The 24,450-nt window shown below is 39.0% G+C and overlaps 1 protein-coding gene across 2 annotated transcripts in view; it reads left to right on the top strand.

The window, feature by feature from the left end:
* Positions 1-24,450, top strand: part of LOC134318151 (IQ motif and SEC7 domain-containing protein 1) — a 134,015-nt gene that overhangs the window by 9,421 nt on the left and 100,144 nt on the right. For both annotated transcript variants that reach the window (XM_062998937.1, XM_062998939.1), the window contains exon 2: positions 9,508-9,534. In XM_062998937.1, the coding sequence (XP_062855007.1) occupies positions 9,508-9,534 (27 nt within the window). The remainder of the gene's footprint in view (positions 1-9,507; positions 9,535-24,450) is intronic.

Below are 24,450 nucleotides of genomic sequence, written 5' to 3'. Positions count from 1 at the left end.
CTGAAAATTTATTGATGTATTTAATAGTTGGTAATTCTTCTGGCAAAGGTTGCCAGATTGCACAGGAAAATTAAGTGTATCCAAAGTGGGCCAGTGCCAAAAGGAAAAAAAAAAGTAAATTAAAAAGGAAAGAAATGCATTAGTCATTAATATTTAAAGGTTAATTTAATAAACAATTGGCTGTATTAGTAACCACAAAAAGTTTTTTTTTTCATGTATTTATACACCGATCAGCCATAAAATTAAAACCACCTCCCTTGTTTCTACACTCACTGTCCATTTTATCAGCTCCACTTACCACATAGAAGCACTTTGTAGTTCTACAATTACTTTGTAGTTCTCCCAGGACCACTAGAAAGTAGGTATTATTTAGGTGGTGGATCATTCTCAGCACTGCAGTGACACTCACATGGTGGTGGTGTGTTAGTGTGTGTTGTGCTGGTATGAGTGGATCAGACACAGCAATGCTGATGGAGGTTTTTAAACACCTCACTGTCACTGCTGGACTGAGAATAGTCCACCAAGCAAAAACATCCAGCCAACAGTGCCCGGTGGGGTAAGAATGATTCTGAGAAAGGTGAGGTCAGTCCAGAATTACACGGGAGGAGCTTGTCAATGATCTTAAGGGAGCTGGGAGCACAGTCACCAAGAAAACCATTAGTAACACACTTCGCCGTAATGGATTGAGATCCTGCAGTGCCCGCAAAGTCCCTTTGATCAAGAAGGCTCATGTACAGGCCCGTCTGAAGTTTGCCAATGAACACCTGAATGATTCAGAGAAAGCTTGGGAGAATGTGATATGGTCAGATGAGACCAAAATTGAGCTCTTTGGCATCAACTCCACTCGCCGTGTTTGGAGGCAAAGAAATGCCCGGTGGGGATGGAGTTCTTGGGGTCATATCCAGCATTTCTCTGCTCCCAGCTCCCTTGAGATCATTGACAAGCTCCTCCCGTGTAATTCTGGGCTGACCTCACCTTTCTCAGAATCATTCTTACCCCACCAGGTGAGATCTTGCATGGAGCTCCAGAGTGAGGGTGATTGACTGTGATCTTGTATTTCTTCCATTTTCGAATGATCGCACCAACAGTGGTCTCTTTCTCACCAAGCTTCTTGCTGATGGTCTTGTAGCCCATTCCAGCCTTGTGCAGGTCTACAATCTTGTCCCTGACGTCCTTTGATAGCTCTTTGGTCTTGCCCATGGTGGTCGAGAGATTTGAACAGAAGAAACTGATTCTGTGACAGGAGTCTTTTATACAGGGACAGGACTAATTTGTGTGCCTCATGGGCACATAACCGGTCTGTGGGGGTCAGAATTCTTGCTGGTTGGTAGGGGATCAAATACTTATTTCCCTTAATTAAATACAAATTAATTTATAACTTTTATTTAATGTTTTTTTTCTGGATTTTTTTGTTGATATTCTGTCTCTCTCTGTTAAAATAAACCTTCCATAAAAATTATAGACTGTTCAAGTCTTTGTAAGGGGGTAAACTTACAAAATATCAAATACTTATTTCCCCCACTGTATGTAGTTTGCAGTGTCACACTAACGATTTCGTGTTTTACTTCACAACCGGGAAAAGTTTGGAGCTTTTTAATTATAATCACATTTACAAAATAACGGATTATATTCCTAATGGGACAACACACGGTTATGAATTTAATAGCATCTGGAACAACATAAGCTAAGGAAAGCAGTGGTTATGGATATTTTGCTGTGTTTTGGATTTTGTCCGCTGTGCCAAAATTTGCTATGAAAACAAAACGTCAGTTTAAGTTTTAACTGGTACTTAGGAAAGTAAAGGCTCTAAGTAAAATGGCAAAATACAGTCGCTAATCTGTTGCTGTTTTTTATCTGAACTTACAAATTGTTTGTTTATTTATACGCTACATTTCCAATATATGTTTTGTGTAGATTATATTGACTCGTGACTTGACTGACTCTCGCCTAAAAACTTGTGACTCGACTCAGACTCGTATTTTGTGACTTGTGAACATCTCTGCTATGAACCAAACGAGCTTCTCAAAGTAGTACCAAGACTAAGCCTCTTATTTAAGCACAGATACTCTAACAGCAAGCATTAGAAACTGCTGCCAAGTATTCGCAAACCAAAACGGAGCGTTCCTGCTGTTGGTGAAATTTTGGCATCAGCAGTGGTTTAATCCAGATGGAGTAGAAACGGCGCTGGCAGTGCAGCAGGTCTGTAGAAAAACGTCTTCAAGGAGTGTACAAAAAATCTGCTGTCACATCAATCGGATATGTTTTTCATTTACAGTGTTTAGAGTTTTAAGTAATGTGTTAGTATATCTCTTAATTTTTATTTCATTTATTAAAATGAGAAAAACTTAGCTTGCTGAATAGTTTTGAAGCTTTATTTTGCAAAACTGGTTAATCTTGTAATTACCTGGAAGCTGTTTTTGTGCTAATGACAGCATTTCACATTCCACCGATTTCACTTGATGGAGTTGCTAATGGTTTCAGAAAATAGATCCAGATTCAGTGGCCTGTGTGAGTCCAAAATGTCATTTTACATAAATGTACGATTTATAAATAGGATAGAAGAAGACTAATAGAACTATCTGTTCAACATTTCTAGCACAATTACCACTGGAGGTTTTACAGATAAGTTTGCCTTTTATGTGATATTACAGTATTAAGAGGAATTTAAAGATCGGCAGTTAGTGAAACCAGCTTAGTGAAAAGGATTTTTTATGTATTGTTTTATACATTGTACATTGTTAAGACTTTTTGTACATGTACAAACGAAAGGGAAACCTAGGCTGCGTCCGGAATCGCATACTTAGAGAGTATGCACTAGATTGGAGGAAGTATGCACTACTCTGCAGGTAAAAAAGTACATACTTCCAGTACAGAAGTATGCAGTATGCACACAACACTGCTACGCACTACATCCGCCATCTTTCCAACGTCAAGTGATGACGTGGGACGTGATGATGTAATATCACCATGGTTACAGACTCAATACAAACCCCACTCGCCAAACTTTTGGATATTTATCGTGTTTTTGTTATTAATTCGTCTTTAAAATGTTTTATTTTATTTATCTTACTTACACTTGTAAACAGAGGACCGCTATCTTTCTTGTTTCTTATTACGCTTCGAACGCCTACGCAGCTCCAGTTGCATTATGGGATACATTAACGGACCGCAAGTGTGCATCGCTTGCATACTCAAACATGGCTGCCCAATAAGTAGGTCATCCGGGTACTTCTCGCGTACCTCTTTGTGTATACTATGTATTCGGACATACTAACCGCTCTCGCGTACTCATTTCGCGTACTATTGAGTATGGAAGTATGCAATTCCGGACGCAGCCCTAAAATTGAATCATTTGCCATTTCTTGTTTTAGCAGGTTGTGATACACAAATTATGCATTATGATATACACCTATCAGCCATAACATTATGACCACCTCCTTGTTTCTACACACATTGTCCATTTTATCGGCTCGACTTACCATATAGAAGCACTTTGTAGTTCTACAATTACTGACTGTAGTCCATCTGTTTCTCTGCATGCTTTGTTAGCCCCCTTTCACCCTGTTCTTCAATGATCAGGACCCCCACAGGACCACTACAGAGCAGGTATTATTTGGGTGGTGGGTCATTCTCAGCACTGCAGTGACACTGACATGTTGGTGGTGTGTTAGTGTGTGTTGTGCTGGTATGAGTGGATCAGACACAGCAGCGCTGCTGGAGTTTTTAAACACCTCACTGTCACTGCTGGACTGAGAATAGTCCACCAACCAAAAATATCCAGCCAACAGCATCCCTTGGACAGATGACCAACTCAAACAGCATCAATAGATAAACGATCGTCTCTGACTTTACATCTACAAGGTGGACCAACTAGGTAGGAGTGTCTAATAGAGTGGACAGTGAGTGGACACAGTATTTAAAAACTCCAGCAGCGCTGCTGTGTCACCATGTCAGTGTCACTGCAGTGCTGAGAATGATCCGCCACCCAAATAATACCTGCTCTGTGGTGGTCCTGTGGGGGTCCTGACCATTGAAGAACAGCATGAAAGGGGGCTAACAAAGCATGCAGAGAAACAGATGGACTACAGTCAGTAATTGTAGAACTACAAAGTGCTTTTATATGGTAAGTGGAGCTGATTAAATGGACAGTGAGTGTAGAAACAAGGAGGTGGTTGTAGGTAGGTAGGTAGGTAGGTAGATAGATAGATACTGATTGAGGTAACACATTTTACACCAACTAATAAGTTAATGTAATTTTATTAGGTTAAGTTGGTGTAAAATGATTTGACAAAAAATCACATCTAAAAATTTATTAATCATAGCACACAATTTGCATTTTGCATGTTTAAACAGTTCACTGTAAACAGCATGTAAATTTCATGGCTTTGGTCTGTCTTGTTCATGCTTCTGTCTATTTACTCACTCACTATTACTCACTTTCTTAACTGCTTATCCAATTAGGGTTGCGCGTGGGTGCTGGAGCCTATCCCAGCTTTTTCAAGGCACACAGTAACACCCTGGACGGGGTGCCAGTCCATCGCAGGGCAGACACACACACACACCCACACCCATTCACCTATAGGACAATTGAGTGTCTCCAATTAACCTGACTGCATGTTTTTGCACTGTGGGAGGAAACTGGAGCAAACTCTGCACAGAAAGTACCTGGACCGCCCGCCTGGGGATCAAACCCAGGACCTTCTTGCTGTGAGGCGACAGTGCTACCCACCGAGCCACCGTGCTGCCCTGTTTTTGTTTATTCATAAAAGCAAATGCATGTTGCTGTATTGATATCTAATGTGATAGCAACAGAAGGCTTGACCAGGAGAAACTTTGTATTTGTGCTTGCAAAATTTTGCTGCTGAAATGTTTACAGTGGAAAAACACTGATGTCTTTAAATAATTTACTTTTATAGCTCAGATCTCACTGCTATAAAAACTGCTTTGTAACAACAACGTAAAGGACTGAACAGCTTGTATGACTGTTGCTATATGTGCTGTGAGCAAATATTCCAGCTATTGTGCATCGTCCAAATTATGGTTATATCTTAGCAACAGTTCTTTCTGAATAATTAGTTAAATAAAAAGTTGTGTTAAACATCTTTAAAAATTCATATTAACATGACCAAAGCCACCATAAATGTATAAAGATCTCACATATAAGCTGTTTACCAGATAAACCTAACCACTTTACATATACTCGTTTTTGTGCAAAGGACGATGTGTAACATTACTGCTTCGTGTGGGAGGGAGGATTAGGTACTGAATAATTAGCATAGACCATGGTAATTACGTTTGTCCTATTGCCAGTTGGCAATTACAGTCATGGATAGAGGAGAAATATATATGTGGTGTCAGAAGTATGAGCGACATGTGCGTAATCATTTCTTAATGAAACATATGAATCATATGATTGCAAACTATTTAAATTCAGCTCTTAAAGCTCTTAGTTGACTTAAACAGAAAAATAAGTGTCTTTTAAGACACTTTCAGAGAATTCCATTATTCTTTGCAAGGGTTGATATTACCATAGAAAACGAAGTTCAGCACAAAAGAAAAACTGTCAGTTTTTGGTCTGATTTAAAAATCGAATTAAATTTGTTTAGTAAAATTACAATCAAATTAGATATCCAATCAGAACAGCATGTTTAACTACATCTATTCTATTGCATAATTTTGACAAAGTGCACAAGAGACCAGAGATGGTAATGATTAATTGCTTGATAAATGCTGAAGGACACAGAAATCTTTATTATACCAATCTTGGACAGAAATCTTCACTAATTAAAAAACAATCAACAGCTTACGAACCCTAGCAATTCTTTGTCCTGTCGCACTCAGTGTAGAACTGTTATTCACAGCTATTGGTTTGACAACCAAATGTACCACTATACAAAAATATACCTATTTTTATTGGTCAATTCAAACCTGAAGATAAAGAAACGAAATTATCTTTTACTATTGAATAGTTGTTGATGCCAGTTGGTCCAGGTCGATTGTCCAGTCACTTTTATTTGCTATTAACTTTTTATTAAGACACATGTCAAATAACACAAATATGCACATTTGCAGATACAATTTCTTCCGGATAAAGGAACGGGGAGAAAGAGCCCCAATAGGCTAATGTAAGAATAATTGTACAGCCATAGAATATAATAGAAAACAATAAAATGTACAATATATATTTATAGAGAAATTACAAAGAAGAACAAGAATAAAATAATTAAACCTTAGTTAGAAAAGATTGCCAATATAATTCCAAAAAGGAAACCATATTTTAGTGATGGGACCTGAGGAGTAGATCAAACAAGTAAAATACACTTTTTTTGCCATGAAGACCAGCAGGGTGAATACCAGTCTAGCATTGTAGTCAAATATAGGTTCTAATTTGCCATAAAGCAGGTATAATTTAGGGCACATTTTGTGTTCACTTTTAAGAAATAAAAGGAAAACAATTGTACAGATGTCCACTGCACTTTACTTTTTAATTAAACTTTAATTATGTAAATAAGAGGACCATGGGAAGTGCTTTACCTAGTCTTGGTGTTCATCAAACCTGAATTTGAATCTGAATTTTTTAGTAGTATGTATGGGGACATTATTGTCCTGGAATATGAGAAAATTAGTAGAAAAGTGTACCCTCTGTACTTTACAGCTGGAGCGCATAGCCACCGATGCACTGCTTCTTTCGCATCATCACATGAAAATCTTCCCCTTAAAGCAGGGGTGGGCAATTACATTTTCCAAGGGGCCACATAAGAAACTGGGACTGTTGTGGAGGGCCGGATCAATAAGGTGAACTTAATTCTCAATACTAATTTTATCTCTTTATAAAAAGCAGTAAATTGTACACTTCTGGTAATCTGTTACTGTTTAGATGTTACAATCAGAAAATGAAGTAGGCAGAGTAAAATCATCAACATTATTTCACTATTTAATCAACTAATTTCTCAAAAACAAATGTGAACTAAATGTGCAGGTTTTTAAACTTTACACAAAGTTCTTTTGCTATTTGGTTTGGAGTCTAATTACCTCATTTGCTGTTTTGCAGTTCTTTGTTATTGTTGGATATTCTTTTTTAATCACAGAGCTGGTCCTGACTGCTTCAGTTCTGGATGTGTTAAACTTTATTAAAAAAAAAAGTCTGTGTTGCTTTTGCAGTTTAGTTAGTGAAGCTTCAGATGTGACGCTCCGCATCGTTCATGTTCTTGTATGTCTCTGTTTAGTATCGTAACAGCGATTTAAAGCCTAAATTCTGATCCTTAACCAGCTTTACACCTGACTTCAGTAAATAAATACTTTAGAAGTTCACGTCTTGTTAAAAACCCGACCGTCAATCACACTCAGTTCTGTTTGCCGACACATTACGGTGAAGCTGGATACACTCGCACACACGTAAACCGAAACTTATGGAAATTTAAAAGACATAGCGGTCCCGTCAAAATCAATCCTGTTATATTGCATGTGTGATGTACATTTTTTTACGTCTGATTTTTAATTGCCACGGACCTCATGCGGGCCGGTTGGGGATGTCTCGCGGGCCGTACAATGCCCAGGTCTGCCTTAAAGCTTCCTTGAGCATCCAAAAAGGAGGAAATCAGATGGCACTAAATCCGGACTATAAGCTCTCTCTCAGTCTCACAGACACGACCAATTACCACTCCTTCTGCCCTCACCGCTTTTAACCAAAATATAAAAGTGCTGAAACTTTTTGAAGATCCCTCGTATCAACTTGTTCCTATTGCTCAGAGGTCCATATTTTGTGCTCCTTTCAGTAAGCATTTTTATTTAAAGTTTGCTCATTACTGGTGATTTAAAGTTGCCTATAAAAACTGTTGGTCAGAATTTGCAGTTATTTTAAGCATCCTTAAGCAAACTGAAATTTTAGCCATTTTAAAGTTTCATTTTTATTAGATGCAGTAATTACAAACCGTAATAGGGGCAGTGGTAGCTTGGTGGTTAAGGTACTAGAATAGTAACCATAGGGTTGCCACCGCCATTGCGAAATTGTCACTGTTGGGCCACTAAGCAAGGCCCTTAACCCTCAATAATAGTGATTATTCTAAATCGCTTTGGATAAAAGCTGCTAAATGCCGTAAATGTCCTTTCACCAAACTAATCGTCTTTGTGCTCTGGCCTTTGACACAAAGGTGTCTGAATAACTGCCATGTCAATAATTAAATTTTTGTAAAGCTTACAACATTTTTTGTTAAGAATCTGTATTAATTTAATTCTATTTGTGACCGTCTGAAAGTATCCAGTGTCATTTTCTCTACTCTCTTGCTACAGTGGGCAGTGAGTCACTGGACAGTTGAAGGTTGGAAAAACGCCTGATCTAGTAAATTTTAATTTGCTTTGAGTCAGGTTAAGGCTGTTAGGGGTATTGTTAAGGTGTGTTTAATTTGTTACTTTTAGCATGATGTACCATGCCAAGGTGACACCTTAAGTTATCTTAAACTGGTTTCATAAAAATACATAATAAATCATTTGCAATAAATTACAATCCAATGGCCTTTCTACTAAGCACATATCAATCCAACAGAGCATCATAGAATTGTTCGTTTACATTGCTTAGCCTTTATTTATTTTTATTTTTTAAATTTTCTATTTTTCCAACCTTTTCCTCCCAATTTTCTCCCCAATCTAGTTGTGTCCAATTACCCTAATTGCATTCTCCACCGCTGACTGAAGACGCTTATCAACTGACACATGCCCCTTCCGACACGTGCTCAGTACAGACTGCATTTTTCACCTGCACGAGTCGAATTCATATATACCGATCAGCACTGTGCACAGAGAGCCACACCCTGATCAGCATTATTTCTCAGCCCTGTGCAGGCGCCATCAATCAGCCAGTAAGGGTCGTTATTGCACCAGTTATGAGGACGCATGATCTGACTTGCTCCGAACCCTATGAACAACAGCCAATCGTTGTTCATGCAGCCGCCCAGCCCAGCCGGATGGCAGAGCTGAGATTCGATACGGTGTATTAAAAAACCCAGCTCTGGTGTGCTAGTGTATTTTACCGCTGCGCCACCTGAGCGGCTTGCTTTGCCTTTATTAAAAACTTTCACTTTTACCAAGTGGTAAGACAGTGCTAGTCAGTTTGAGTTTAAATATTTCATCCATGATTCTAGCTATCATTAAACCTTGGAGGCCTAGTTCAGTGAGTCCTTATGGTAAATGGTATGTGGTAAAAATGTGATCACTTCTCATTTGCCTTTTTTGAGAGATAAATCTAGTCTAGTAATACAGTAGTAAAGTAGAAATGAAGTAAAAAAGATTTTAATCTAGTATTAAAATCTGAGAATGGATCACATGCCTTATAGTAGCTAACTAAGAGTAATTTAAATATAAATAATGATACTTAATTATAACAAATGTATTCTTGTTCTGTGTTCATTTACTGACACTTTTCTTGCTTTTGTCTTTGTGTTTGTATGTTTCTCTCTGTCTCTGTATCTGTCTTTGTTTCTGGCACCACCCCTCACCCTGCTGGATCTGTAGGCCAGATGGAGATTTCAACAAAGAAAGGTCTGTACCCACTCTTTCAGTTCTCTTGTTCCTTATTTTCCACTCCTCTTATCCTCTGCAGACTAGAGCACAGGCCTTCGTCCTGCTGGATGAGATCTATGTTGACTAATGTTGATCCATGTGAAGACGGGCTGTACGTTTACCCCTGACAGCCCACCCTTGGCACATGCCATTGATTATAATAAGTAATTACATCGTGCTCTCGAGTGCCAACATCTACCCTAGAATAATGAAGGTTATGGCCTGCTAAAGGTCATAGTCATATTGAGACATTTGATAAAAGCAGAAAGACTGTCTTACATGACCTGCTGAGGCGTTGTCTGAGCTTGTGTATCATTCCTGAGGCATCCTATTAGCTGTTGGCACAGCGATCAGTGCTTTGTAAATGTGTGTGTGTGTGTGTGTGTGTGTTGGTATGGCCAAGGCTGTGCTAGTCCTGCAGATTCAATATGACACATCAGTAATTATGCAGCTTTATGAAGGAGGGCTAAATGAAATGTCAGGTGGCATCTGAGATGTTTGGAGGCTGGCTGTTTGGTAATTCTGTGAATAATTAAGGACTCAGTCATTCCCCAGCGATGATCCCCTGGAGCTCTGGCGTCAAGTCTGCGCAAGCAGTTCTTTTAAGCATTGCGGTCGTCGTTATTTTTTTTGGCGCAGCGCTCTGATGAGAAGCTGAACTGTAATACCGTTAGCGGTGGGCAGCTTTGCTCTGTAATAGGTTTAGGACAGTTCCCTCAGATGAAAATGAGCCACGCATGTGAAGGATAAATGATGGGTTGTTATAGCAACACCGGTGGATAAACTGCATTGCTAAAATGAAAGAAAATTGCACACACACCTCGTTCACTCTCTTTATTTCACAGCGATTGAAAAAGAGCTTTGAGTGTGTTTGACTCTCCATGCCTAGGACAACTTGTTTTTGCAGCACACGTTATTGCCATACATGGCTGGAGGACAAGGCAAACCCACGTACTTCAGCGCAAGGACAAAATGATGTCACGCTTCAAATTAAACTCACTCTGGTTTTGTCCTTGTGCCCCGTCTAGTTGTGGTCATATTGATATGCAAATTGATTTCTTCCATTCCAGCCTCAGTTTATTACAATAAATTAGGCCATCTGTGAGCTCCACCATTAAAGCTTTATTATTCACAAAAGCTAATGTAATCAGGAGTGGGTCATGTTAATGAAATTGCTGGCATGATCTTATCCTGCTTTTTATGAAACCTTGTTCCCTGTTTAACTGGAGGTGAGTATAAGTGTGTTTTGCTCTTTACCCGGTTACAGCGGCGAAAAATAGCTTAGAGAGGGAGGCTTTGTGTCGGCCTACCCTGAGCTTCCTTCGCATTGCAACACAGAAGCAACTGCAGTCATCCCACAACAATACATCATCCTGTCCAAGCAAGGGAGGCAAGCTTGAGGAGCTGAAGAGTGTATGTGTTAGGGGCGTAGGAAACAAAAAAGAGCTCTATATGCAATTTATAATCTGTTAGTGTTTATTACATATGAGGTAGTAATAAACCTTCAATACCAGAAAGCAAAATTATTGTATTGTAAAAGATTATTATATTACAGACTACATGGAGGGTGGACTGTAACCATATATTAATATCACAGATATAATAAGGGATAGGTAGGTAGGTAGGTAGGTAGGTAGGAATGATGGATGGATTACTGGATGGATAGATTTTTTTTATCCCGAGGGAAGTGATTGGATTATTGAAGTCTCTAGAAGATCTTGCATCTTACATAAAATTGTGTCATACAAGTCCTAAAGGTGCCACAATGGTGTATATATACACTGATCAGCGATAACATTAAAACCTCCTCCTTGTTTCTACACTCACTGTCCATTTTATCAGCTCCACTTACCATGTAGGAGCACTTTGTAGTTCTACAATTACTGACTGTAGTCCATCTGTTTCTCTTTATGCTTTGTTAGCCCCCTTTTATGCTGTTCTTTGATGGTCAGGACCCCCACAGGTCCACTACAGAGCAGGTATTATGTGGCTGGTGGATCACTCTCAGCACTGCGGTGACACTGACATGGTGGTGGTGTGTTAGTGTGTGTTGTGCTGGTATGAGTAGATAAGACACAGCAGTGCTGCTGGAGTTTTTAAACACCTCACTGTGACTGCTAGACTGAGAATAGTCCACCAACCAAAAATATCCAGCCAACAGCGCCCTGTGACCACTGATGAAGGTCTCAAAGATGATCAACTCAAACAGCCGCAATAGATGAGCGATCGTTTCTGACTTGACATCTACAAGGTGGACCAACTATGTAGGAGTGTCTAATAGAGTGGACAGTGAGTGGACACGGTATTTAAAAACTCCAGCAGCATTGCTGTGTCTGATCCACTCATACCAGCACAACACACTTTAACACACCACCACCATGTCATTGTCACTGCAGTTCTGAGAATGATCCACCACCTAAATAATACTTGCTCTATGGTGGCTCTGTGAGGGTCCTGACCATTGAAGAACAGGGTGAAAGCAGGTTAAAAGAGTATGTATAGAGAAACAGAGGGACTACAGTCAGTAATTGTAAAACTACAAAGTGCTTCTTCTCTATGGTAAGTGGAGCTGATAAAATGGACAGTGAGTGTAGAAACAAGGAGGTGGTTTTAATGTTATGGCTGATCGGTGTATATAAAAAAGAAAAGAAAATCTAACGGATCTAGTTTGGTGACTTGGTAACTCGATGAGCAGCACTTTTGCCTAACAACAAAAAGGCCGGGTCCTTTCTGTGAGGAGTTTGTGTGTTCTCTCTGTCCTGTCATGAACGTAACCAAATTGTGTAAAACATGATGTTAAAATCCTAATAAATAAATAACAGATCCAGTTTAGAGCATGTGTTATAGAATTTCCCACGAAAGGTTTCATGATTGGTATTTGTTCTTACGAGTAGGAGTGGGTGATCGGGTTGGGTGCATGAGAGGTGTATGACTATGTATAGTGATGTTCATCATACTGTTTATGATGCGTTTGATTCTGTTAGTTAGTTTTTATATTTTAATTGTTTTATGACTCAGTGATTCCCATTGTTTTGGACCCAGTGCATTCCATGACATGTTCTGAATCTACTGTTAAATTTACAAGTTGGCAGCGGAAATCATGGGTTGAAGGCATTTTCTGGCTTCCTCTAAACAAAATGAACCAGGGAGGTTCTGGTAAACGTTGACTCCTAAAACTATACTACTTTTTCTATTGATCAGGAATCTAAATTTTGTGTCTGTTGGACTATTGTGCTCATTTCATTTTTATTTTAGTATTTTTCGTATGTTTGATGGGTACAAGGCAACGAAATGTAGTTAGCATCTACCAGAAGTGCAAATAGTAGCATTGTGCAAAGAAAAACAGAGAATATCAGTAAACATATATCTATGATTAATATGAATATAAAGTTATAACTATAGCTATTAACATATATGGAATTATATTTATATACATAGTACTATATACATAATAGCAATAATAACAATAAGCATATGAATAAAATGTATTATAATAATAACAGTAATAATAATAAAGATTAGTTAGGTATACATTATGATAATAACAGTAATAATAATAAATATTAGTTAGGTATACATTATGATAATAACAGTAATAATAATAAAGATTAGTTAGGTATACATTATGATAATAACAGTAATAATAATAAATATTAGTTAGGTATATATTATAATATACCTAATGATTTGGAAGCCACTGCTGTAGTTTTTGCTGATATAAAAGAGAATTCTTTCTCTGAAGTGTAATTTACATTACAATTAATGATATATATGTTTACATTTACATTTTACATTTTCAGCATTTAGCAGACGCCTTTATCCAAAGCGACTTCCAGTACTGTGACGGCATACTGTCTAAGTGATTAAGGGTTAAGGGTCTTGCTCAAGAGCCCAACAGTGGCAATTACTAGTCCAGTACCTTAACCAGTAGGCTACAACTGCCCTGTTTGCTTGCATGTTTGCTTGCTTTGCAGAGTCTGAAGTCTTCTAGATTGGGTTTTAATTCAAACGATCCTTTAGGCCACTCAGGAAGGACGGGTCCTGTTAAAACAGGTTTCCCCTCAAGGGTTTCTTGTAATTCTAACAGAGTTTCTTCTTGCCATTTATATAAATAAATCTGACATTTTCATTTGTGTATTTAACCCTGTGTTCCAAACCATACTTTACTTTACTATTTATAATGGTAAATAACCTAGCTGTGTTGTTACTAATTGTGTATATGGTCGCCACCAGATGTGCCAGCTTGGAAGCAAATCAATGTTCCCTTGGGGCTCGAAAATCGCCTCTCGGCCGCTGTGTGTGAACTATTCATAAGATGGCAGAGCAGGGACAACAGTGAACCCAGTAACACTGCCATTAAGAATATAAAACTATATAAAATACATGTTGTGTGAATTGTGTTGTTTAAAATGTGTTCTTTCTGTACACTCGGGAGCAGCACCAGAATAGTGTATTTAGTAAAAACAATGCCAATTATCTTAAATACTTTACAACACCTGTCTACAGCTAGATCTTGTGTAATTAGAAGTTCCATCAATAATCATTTAAATAGTATCAAATTATTTTATTATTAAATTTTTTCCTGTTGATGTTGAGAAGTATAGTGCTATTTATGTTATGTACCCAGAAGTAGTGCATGCACACTTGAGGTGGATGAGGGCGAGTCTGAGTTTTGACAGAAAGAGAGGATTCTTGAGCTCCATTGAAGCTTTACTGAAATTCTTGAGTTTCAATGAAGCATCAGCTGTTGGGGGGGGAGTCAAACGACATTTTTAACCGATTACATCAACTGATCAATGTCTTCTTTGTCGGGTATTGGGTAACCATACATTGATCAGCCATAACATTATAACATTACCACCTCCTTGTTTCTACACACATTGTCAATTTTTTCGGCTTCACTTACCATTACTGACTGTAGTCCATCTGCTTCTCTGCATGCTGCATTGTCTAAGCAATTGAGGGTTAAGGGTCTTGCTCAAGAGCCCAACAGTGGCAACCTGGCAGTGGTGGGGCTTGAACCAGCAACTTTTTGATTACTAGTCCAGTACCCCAACCACTCGACTACAACTGCCCTTGTAGCCGAGTGGTTAGGGTACAAATGCTCTTGTTGCCCTTTATTAGTTAACATTGGCAACTTAAACCTGATATTGGGGTGGAATGTTGAAAAGCGAAGCTGGTTATATCTACCAGGATTTGATTGGCTAGTGAAGAATGAGCCTTAAAGCCACATTAATCACCAAGGTTCCGCATGAACAGCATGCTGAGACCAGAGCAGATAGAGACGTAATAAACTAACACTAAGCTCACTTTATAATTTTTAAATATGATTTTCTGTGGAAACAAATATGACAGGGACTTTCATTTGTAATTTGTGATGGTTAATGCACCAGTGAGTGTTTACAGTTGAAAGGAATAGGAGCTACTGCAAACCAATCTCCTCTGTTATCATAATAATTCCATGGATTCCATCACCAGCGCCAGTCTTATTTGTCATGTGAATATAAATGATGGAGAGGAACTGACAGAGAAAAAATATAAAAAATAACTCCAGACATATTATTACTGACTAAATTTGGTGAAGTAAAACTGACAGGCAACCTGAAGCATGGTGACATTTTCCAACTGTGTGGTTTGACATTGTGTCTGGCCATTAAAGAGGCTGTTGTTGGAAGTCAAATCAGATTGACAGGGCAGAGCTGATTAGGACGGCAGTTTCACCAGTTGTGCAATCAGATTCCTCAACATTCTGGAACTTTAAAGATTAGCTGAACACTATATGACAGTAAATTGTCCCAAATATATATTTTTGGAAAAAAAGTGATATTATTTAAACCTGTTTAATTCTGGTAACGGTTGGAATGTGACCCTCACCAACTGGAAACAGCCTGTAGACAGACACAGACAGACAGACAGACAGACAGATACTTTATTGATCCTTTGCAGGAAATTTCTTGAGTGGACCATGAGCTTGTTGGATATTGTATTACCAAAACCAAAAGCATAAATACAGAATTGCCCTTCTTACATCATAGCTAACAGGGTATGAGAGCTTCTCTGGGAATGTGTTTTTTTCTATTTTATTTATGCATGTTCTCCCATTTTAGCGTAGTCAATTGTCTTCCTCTGCTGGGGGATCCGTGATTGCAGTCGAACTATATTGTTGCTTACGCCAGAGATGTTCACAAGTCACAAAACACGAGTCCGAGTCGAGTCACGAGTCTTTGGGCTAGAGTCCGAGTCAAGTCATGAGTCTTTAGGCTCGAGTCCGAGTCAAGTCACGAGTCTTTAGGCTAGAGTCTGAGTCTAGTCACGAGTCTTTAGGCTAGAGTCTGAGTCTAGTCACGAGTCTTTAGGCTAGAGTCTGAGTCTAGTCACGAGTCTTTAGGCGAGAGTCCGAGTCAAGTCACGAGTCAATATAATATACACAAAACATATATTGGAAATGTAGCGTAGAAATAAACAAATAATATGTAAGTTCAGATAAAAAACAACAACAGATTAGCGACTGTATTTTGCTGTTTTACTTAGAGCCTTTACTTTCCTAAGTACCAGTTAAAAGCTTAAACTGATACATTTTGTTTTCATTGCAAATTACTGCACAGCTGCCAAAATCCCAAACACAGCAAAAAATCCATAATACTGCTTACCTTACCTTATTCCAGATGCTATTAAATTTATAAGCGTGTGTTCCATTAGGAATATAATCCGTTATTTTGTAAATGTGCTTATAATTAAAAACCTCCAAACTTTTCCCGGTTGTGAATTAAAACACGAAATCGTTAGAAAGTCAATCAAGCGTTTCATTGACAATCATCTGTGTGATGCTGCAAACTAAATACATGCACATAACAGCATTTCTTACTAAAAATTAAAATCAGAAGGTCTGATTGGTTCAGAAAGCGGTTCTTACAATCATTAGCGCCAATTCTGTAGGAGCGTTTCATTCACATTATCTGTTACTGTGAAGTGCACTACGTATTCCACCATTTTAAGTAGGGAGCGACGCTTCATCACTATACCGGAAGCTGTAACATTAACCTATTGCGTGCGTTGCGGTTCAAAAAGGCCGGAGCGTTATTAGAGAGCAGAAAATGACACGATCAGAATGATATGATATCAGATCATATATATATATATATATATATACAGTGTATCACAAAAGTGAGTACACCCCTCACATTTCTGCAAATATTTTATTATATCTTTTCATGGGACAACACTATAGACATGAAACTTGGATATAACTTAGAGTAATCAGTGTACAACTTGTATAGCAGTGTAGATTTACTGTCTTCTGAAAATAACTCAACACACAGCCATTAATGTCTAAATGGCTGGCAACATAAGTGAGTACACCCCACAGTGAACATGTCCAAATTGTGCCTAAAGTGTCAATATTTTGTGTGACCACCATTATTATCACTGCCTTAACCCTCCTGGGCATGGAATTCACCAGAGCTGCACAGGTTGCTACTGGAATCCTCTTCCACTCCTCCATGATGACATCACGGAGCTGGTGGATGTTAGACACCTTGAACTCCTCCACCTTCCACTTGAGGATGCGCCACAGGTGCTCAATTGGGTTTAGTCCATCACCTTTACCTTCAGCTTCCTCAGCAAGGCAGTTGTCATCTTGGAGGTTGTGTTTGGGGTCGTTATCCTGTTGGAAAACTGCCATGAGGCCCAGTTTTCGAAGGGAGGGGATCATGCTCTGTTTCAGAATGTCACAGTACATGTTGGAATTCATGTTTCCCTCAATGAACTGCAGCTCCCCAGTGCCAGCAACACTCATGCAGCCCAAGACCATGATGCTACCACCACCATGCTTGACTGTAGGCAAGATACAGTTGTCTTGGTACTTCTCACCAGGGCGCCGCCACACATGCTGGACACCATCTGAGCCAAACAAGTTTATCTTGGTCTCGTCAGACCACAGGGCATTCCAGTAATCCATGTTCTTGGACTGCTTGTCTTCAGCAAACTGTTTGCTGGCTTTCTTGTGCGTCAGCTTCCTTCTGGGATGACGACCATGCAGACCGAGTTGATGCAGTGTGCGGCGTATGGTCTGAGCACTGACAGGCTGACCTCCCACGTCTTCAACCTCTGCAGCAATGCTGGCAGCACTCATGTGTCTATTTTTTAAAGCCAACCTCTGGATATGACGCCGAACACGTGGACTCAACTTCTTTGGTCGACCCTGGTGAAGCCTGTTCCGAGTGGAACCTGTCCTGGAAAACCGCTGTATGACCTTGGCCACCATGCTGTAGCTCAGTTTCAGGGTGTTAGCAATCTTCTTATAGCCCAGGCCATCTTTGTGGAGAGCAACAATTCTATTTCTCACATCCTCAGAGAGTTCTTTGCCATGAGGTGCCATGTTGAATATCCGGTGGCCAGTATGAGAGAATTGTACCCAAAACACCAAATTTAACAGCCCTGCTCCCCATTTACACCTGGGACCTTGACACATGACACCAGGGAGGGACAACGACACATTTGGGCACAATTTGGACATGTTCACTGTGGGGTGTACTCACTTATGTTGCCAGCTATTTAGACATTAATGGCTGTGTGTTGAGTTATTTCAGAAGACAGTAAATCTACACTGCTATACAAGCTGTACACTGACTACTCTAAGTTATATCCAAGTTTCATGTCTATAGTGTTGTCCCATGAAAAGATATAATGAAATATTTGCAGAAATGTGAGGGGTGTACTTACTTTCGTGATACACTGTATATATATTGGCGCTGGTGTGCTAGCGGAATATCCCACTGCGCCACCTGGGAATGTTTTTTACATTTTTTTAAAGACTTCCCATGGCGGTTTTATGTCTGTTTGATTAAAACAGCATTTGTGAGGTCACACTTTGATGTTAGAATTAGAAGGTCTGGCTTGCACTAGACATAAAATTGATCATTTGTCTCATAGCTGTTTAGAGGGCTTGAGTTTAGGGTTTTGTACAGGCCAATGGAGTTCAAAAACTATGCATTTATTGAATTTGTTCTATTGGAAACATTTTGTGTAGTGTTTTTTATACATCTGTATAGCAATGGCTATGTCTGATGCACCTCATCTGTATAATAAGAAGAGGTTTATAAGGTAGTGTACAAATGATTAGTATTGCTTTTTCAAATCTCTCTTCTTTTTGCTCTTGTTCTTCCACCCTCTCTGGCTTTCTCTGCCTCCGACTCTCCTGGGTTTCGGCTCGAGAGTGGTTGCTGTGGGAACGTGGAGAGTTATCACAAGTGCATTTACATGAAGAAGCGTGTGGGCGATGGACAGAAAGAGAGGAAAAGAAAGAGAAGGAAGGGAACTGTACTGAGTGATGGAAACGGACAAGGAAATTTGCAGATACAATGGCAGAGAACATTGAGTTAATGAAAGGATGGAAATAATAGCTTGACACATACACATGCATCTCGGAGATTAGACTGAGAATATATACACAGTCGTTAATATACACAGTGGTCTGGAAAAGTAATTGCCTGTAATTTATATTTGAAATACTAAATTATTTAAAGAATTGAACAAACCATGAGATTACCCAAATTACTCAAGTAAAAACATTTCCTAATTAGGAAGATATTCAATATGAATATCACCCTGGAGTAATTGTTCTCTTGGAAACATATCAACCAGATTTACCAGATTTACCAGTTAGCTTGTTTAGCTAACTAAACACAACCAGACTTGATTTCAGCCAGTAGAATATAAATTTTACCTTTTGTAAACATTTATATCAACATACTTAATAAATATCTAACAAAATAAGAAAGGATTTGTTTTGATATATTAGTCTTGTAATGGACCACAGTTGGAGATATTATCTATTCAAAAAGCCACAATAGATCTCAGAAAAAAAGTGACACATTTGATATGTCTTTATTCTCAGAGACTAGGCAAAAACTGCATGCATGAAGGGTAACAAGTGGGAAACCACCGATATCCAGGAGAAATAGCTGATCTTTGCAAGCATGCATATGGGCAAAATGCAAAAATAGCAAAAATAAGATGGTCAGCACTGGTAGTGTGATGTGATGTAAGAGTTCTTTACTGTGACAGGACCTGGACAACTTACCACTATTCAAGAAACAATGAAGTGTACTATTAAACATGGTAAGGGAGAATGTAAGGACATCTGTACATAAGCTAAAGCCGAGGCAAAACATATGAATGTCAAGTTTTGGAGTGGCCAAGTCTGGAGTATTACTGATGGTTTACTTTGCTGTCCTGATGAGACATCTGGACGAAATTTTGGACTTTCTCCCACAGCCTTGCAGGTTTTTAACTTCGTGACAATACTCCCAATGGCGTCTTTAGGAACGTTCAAGATTGGGGAATCTTTTATACCTATTGCCGTTTTACATTCTTGGCATTTTATTCAGAGCGAATTACAAGAGTTCTTCCACAGTAAACATTTCCCTACTCTAGTTTAATTAGAGAACAGTCCAAGAACACAAATCTAGTGCAATACTAATGATCTCCTCTCTCAGCTTTTGAGAGCTCCTACCAGAGCAAGGGGAGTGGTACCAGCAGCAGTATTTTAATGTGGGTAAAGTTTAAAAGAAGAATATTGAGAAGAACCTTGGAGAATGTTGGGAGCAAATAAAAAAGTAAAGCAGTGAGATCTTTTTTTAATAATGCTTCATTAGTTGTGTTTGACATCTGGCCATCACATAGACACACAGACATTTTCTAAAGGGCCATTAATTCCAACCTCTGCATGAAACAATGGGCAGGTTTTATGTGTAGGCATTGTAGTCATCTGAGGCCAATATTTTTCACTTTACAAGGTCACAAAAAGTACTTTGAGCTGTAAACGGCTTGGTTTTAATGGCCTAGCAGGTCTGTGAGTGTGTGTGTGTGTTTGTGGTTGACTAGGACATTTGACATGTAAACACAGATCTTGGTAATGACACCACTTTAAGAAAACCTTTTCTTCCAAGGTCATTACTTGATCAAGTATAAAGTTTGAATGTCACAAGCTGCATCACTAATTCTACATTCATACGTCAACCTGCCTTACCATGTAATGTAATGAATAAATGGATATAAGGTCATCCAAAAGAAGGGAATGGAAAAGGGTTGTGGTGGTTGGTGCAGTGTTTAAGAATAAAGCATATACACAAACTGTATGAACAGCAAGTAGTTTAAAATCAGAAAAAAATGATCCCACCAAAGGGACAATTTGGTTCATCTAGATCCTTTTGTTATCCACATGAAAGCTTCTCCCGGATCTCTCCACAACCTGCACCATGGACCACTTCTACAACCGGCCAACACATGGACACACTCTCCAATACTTATTTCTTACCCCTGCATCTGCTCATCTTTCCTCACTGCCCACCCACATATCACTTCATTCAGTTACACTCATTCATCCTTCCATTCATACCCTTCCTCTCTACCTCTTTTACTCTCTCCTCACTTTTTTCTTTCCTCCAAGCTCTGTCTTTTGAGTTTGTATTTCAGTTGCTTATGTCCCAGGCCTAAATTGGCATCCCTTTCTCTCCCTTTTCCCCTCCCGCTGTGTGTCTTTGTGTCTGCTTTAGCTATTAATGCTGCTCTTGCTGTATTTTATATTAGCCAAATAAAATAGATATACGCCCAGTGGTACAGGCTTACCAAACATTTTAAGAAGATTTAGGATGAAGCCAACAAATTTTAAATAAATATCCCAAAACATGTCAACAATAAAACTATCATCTATAAATTATAGAATTATATAAAGGAACATCTGACTCTTAACTGTAAAAAATACCAGCCAAATTCAAAACAAAACCATTTGCTCTGGAGCCCTGATTATGAAACAAAGCATCTTGTGGGCAGAAGCTGGTGCAAACTGGTTAAAGTGCTGGCATTTCTGAGATGGCATTTCTGTCTCCTCATTGATTATTTGAAGCCTGCCAATCTCAGTTGTCTTTAATCTCATGTGTATGAACTTGTGTAGCTCACCCAATGATATTACATGAGCCCAGTTAGACTGCAGGGTCACAGCATGTATTTAGCCAGTGGTTAGACCAAGACCTTTTGCAGTTGATTTAACTGCAGACTGACACAGCTAGTTATAAGTGGTATTACAGTGTCAGGGTCAAGTAGCCAGAGTAGTTAAACTAGTATGTAGTATGTGAATTTAAACACAGAAAAGTTAACAGGCTGGCTTACCACCTGTAAAACAGCCTCATTAGTAAAAACCAGTATCAACCATTATTTATTCTGTACCAATTAGTTAATTTGTTTAGACATAAAGTCTACCATAATAACTGTAGTGATATTTAGGTGACATTATCACATATCTAATTGGCCTGCAACTAGTAGGCTGGATAATTAACTGCTAATATGTTGACTGTAGTCACAATAGAAGTGAGGCTTCAGTATCTGAGTCAAATTTGCCTCAATACAGCAATCTTTGTTGTTTTTATTTGCCCACTGTGGTCTAACTGTGGGTAGACTGGGCATGGAAAATCCCAAACATTAAGAAATGTCTGTGGCCCACACTAACATTATGCAAAGGGCCCATTGTGGGCTGACAATAGGGCGGTACAGGAATAAGCAAACGCATGTAAAACCCATGTGGGTCCATTGGATAAACTCTGCATTATGTTTGAGCATCTTGTGCGGTATCAGCAGGCAGCCCAAAGTCAGTTGGCCAATTCGAGGCTTTTTATAAAAGGTCTTTGGCAATTAACAAATTCTTATGAGCCATGTGAGCTCATGTAGGTCCAGTGCGGGCTTGTTTGTCAAAATCATATTAACAGCAATGTTATTTAGCTGACCTTAATGCACATCTTTTAGGCCAGCAACTAGCAGGCTGGTTAATCAACTGCTAACATTCATGTTGATAGTTACAACAATATATTAGCACCAAAATGTCAAAGTAATCCATAAAAAACTGTGTTTTTAATTACAGGGGCACAATTCTTAGTTTGTAAAATAAGTATTTACAAAGCAAACAGAAAAATAAAATGGTCCAATTTTACACCAGCAAGCGGCAGGTGAAAATAAGCCCACGCACTGGCCATCTGGTCAGCGGGTGGACAGTATAGGTTCCACCAAAGATATAACAATCTATATAACAATTGCTTAATAAAGGTCACAATATCTAAAAGAAGATATTTACTTTTTAAAATTGATTATGTATATTCTAGATAGTAAGATTAATAAAAAACAGATCATTCCAGAAGCCAGTTACACATTTATATAACTAAACTAAGGCTTATTTACAGCAAGGTGTGGGTGCATATATCTAAATGTAATTGCTATGTTCTCAAGGCTTGAAATAAACATATAATTACTTCGCTCAACCTGAGCGTAGGTTAACGCTTTATACCAGAACTTTCCCTTTGAGTTCTTAATACAGCTTTTTTTCACAATTTGCACATTGCAGTTCTGAACATTGTCTTCTATTTGCATATTTCTTTTGTGCTTTTGTAAATGAAAGCTGTCTGACAGCTGGGAAGTAGACAGAGACATGTTTTTTAGGATTAGTTGAAGTGTTTCTGCAGAAATAGTTCATTAGTTTGCTCAATGAGTTCATTTGGTATTGGATTACTGTCTATACAACACTGCACCCCATCCATTGTTGATATTTTATATGATTTTCTCATCAGAAGTGACATGTTGCTCACCTGTGAATGTCTGTTATGCCCCAGAATCATTTAAAGGGCAATAATGATTACCGTTATTACCCAAGGTCACAAAAATCCTATATAAATCGACATGACGATGCATAACTCTTTAACCCTACATGCGGCTTTACAATCCTATTAAACATTAGCCATAACAGTTTAATACCACAAAATTTACCTTAATGCTGCCTAATTGTGCTTCTTCTGCTGCTGCTAAAGTGTTTGTATTGTATGCATGTGGCTGTCTTTGTTGTCTGTTTTCTTTTGTTTCTTTCTTGACTTTTTTTCTCTCTTTTTTTCTCTCTCTCTTTCTCTTTTCCGGTGTCTATTTCTATCTTTCTCTTTTCTGCTCTCTTTCTCTTTCTCTCTGTCAGGTCACCATCCTATTCCACCTGTACTACTAGTTGTACCAAACCTACCACCACCACTCCTGCTACTTCTCCTCCTGCTACTACTACTTCTACCACTTCTCTCCACACCAGTCTGAGCGCAAACAGCCACTCGAGCCAGCACCAGTACTGCTGCCCCGCGCGGCTCCTCCTGCCCAAGCCGCCATGCCATGCCCTCCCCCCTGCCCGGCATTCGGAGCAGGCAAGGTAAGGGCCAGAGCCCCCAAGACTTAATCCCTGTTTACCCCTTGAGCCTACATCCTTCTTTCAACCTGCCTCCCAACCACCCTGCTCCTTTCTCATTCCAACCTTTCGCTCATGCCATTCAAACTAGCCACTAATTTGCATCACTTAGATAAAAAAGAATTTATTACCAATAAATCATTGCCCATCTTTAAACAGATTAAATGAGGTGGAGTAATTTTACTTATCTATATATAATTTCTGTAATTCAAATATGAAACCCAAAGCAAACATACACTGATCAGCCATAACATTAAAACCACCTCCTTGTTTCTACACTCACTGTCCATTTTATCAGCTCCACATACCATGTAGGAGCACTTTATAGTTCTACAATTACTGACTGTAGTTCATCTGTTTCTCTGCATGCTTTGTTAGCCCCCTTTCATGCTGTTCTTCAGTGGTGAGGCCCCCCACATGACCACCACAGAGCAGGTATTATTTGGGTGGTGGGTCATTCTCAGCACTGCAGTGACACTGACATGGTGGTGGTGTGATAGTGTGTGTTGTGCTGGTATGAGTGGATAAGACACAGCAGCGCTGATGGAGTTTTTAAACACCTCACTGTCACTGCTGGACTAAGAAAAGTCCACCAACCAAAAATATCCAGCCAACAGCGCCTTGTGGGCAGC

Source organism: Trichomycterus rosablanca, chromosome 7 (assembly GCF_030014385.1).
Source record: "Trichomycterus rosablanca isolate fTriRos1 chromosome 7, fTriRos1.hap1, whole genome shotgun sequence".
NCBI classification, from domain to species: Eukaryota; Metazoa; Chordata; class Actinopteri; order Siluriformes; family Trichomycteridae; genus Trichomycterus; species Trichomycterus rosablanca.
This window is presented reverse-complemented; position numbering and strand designations above follow the sequence as displayed.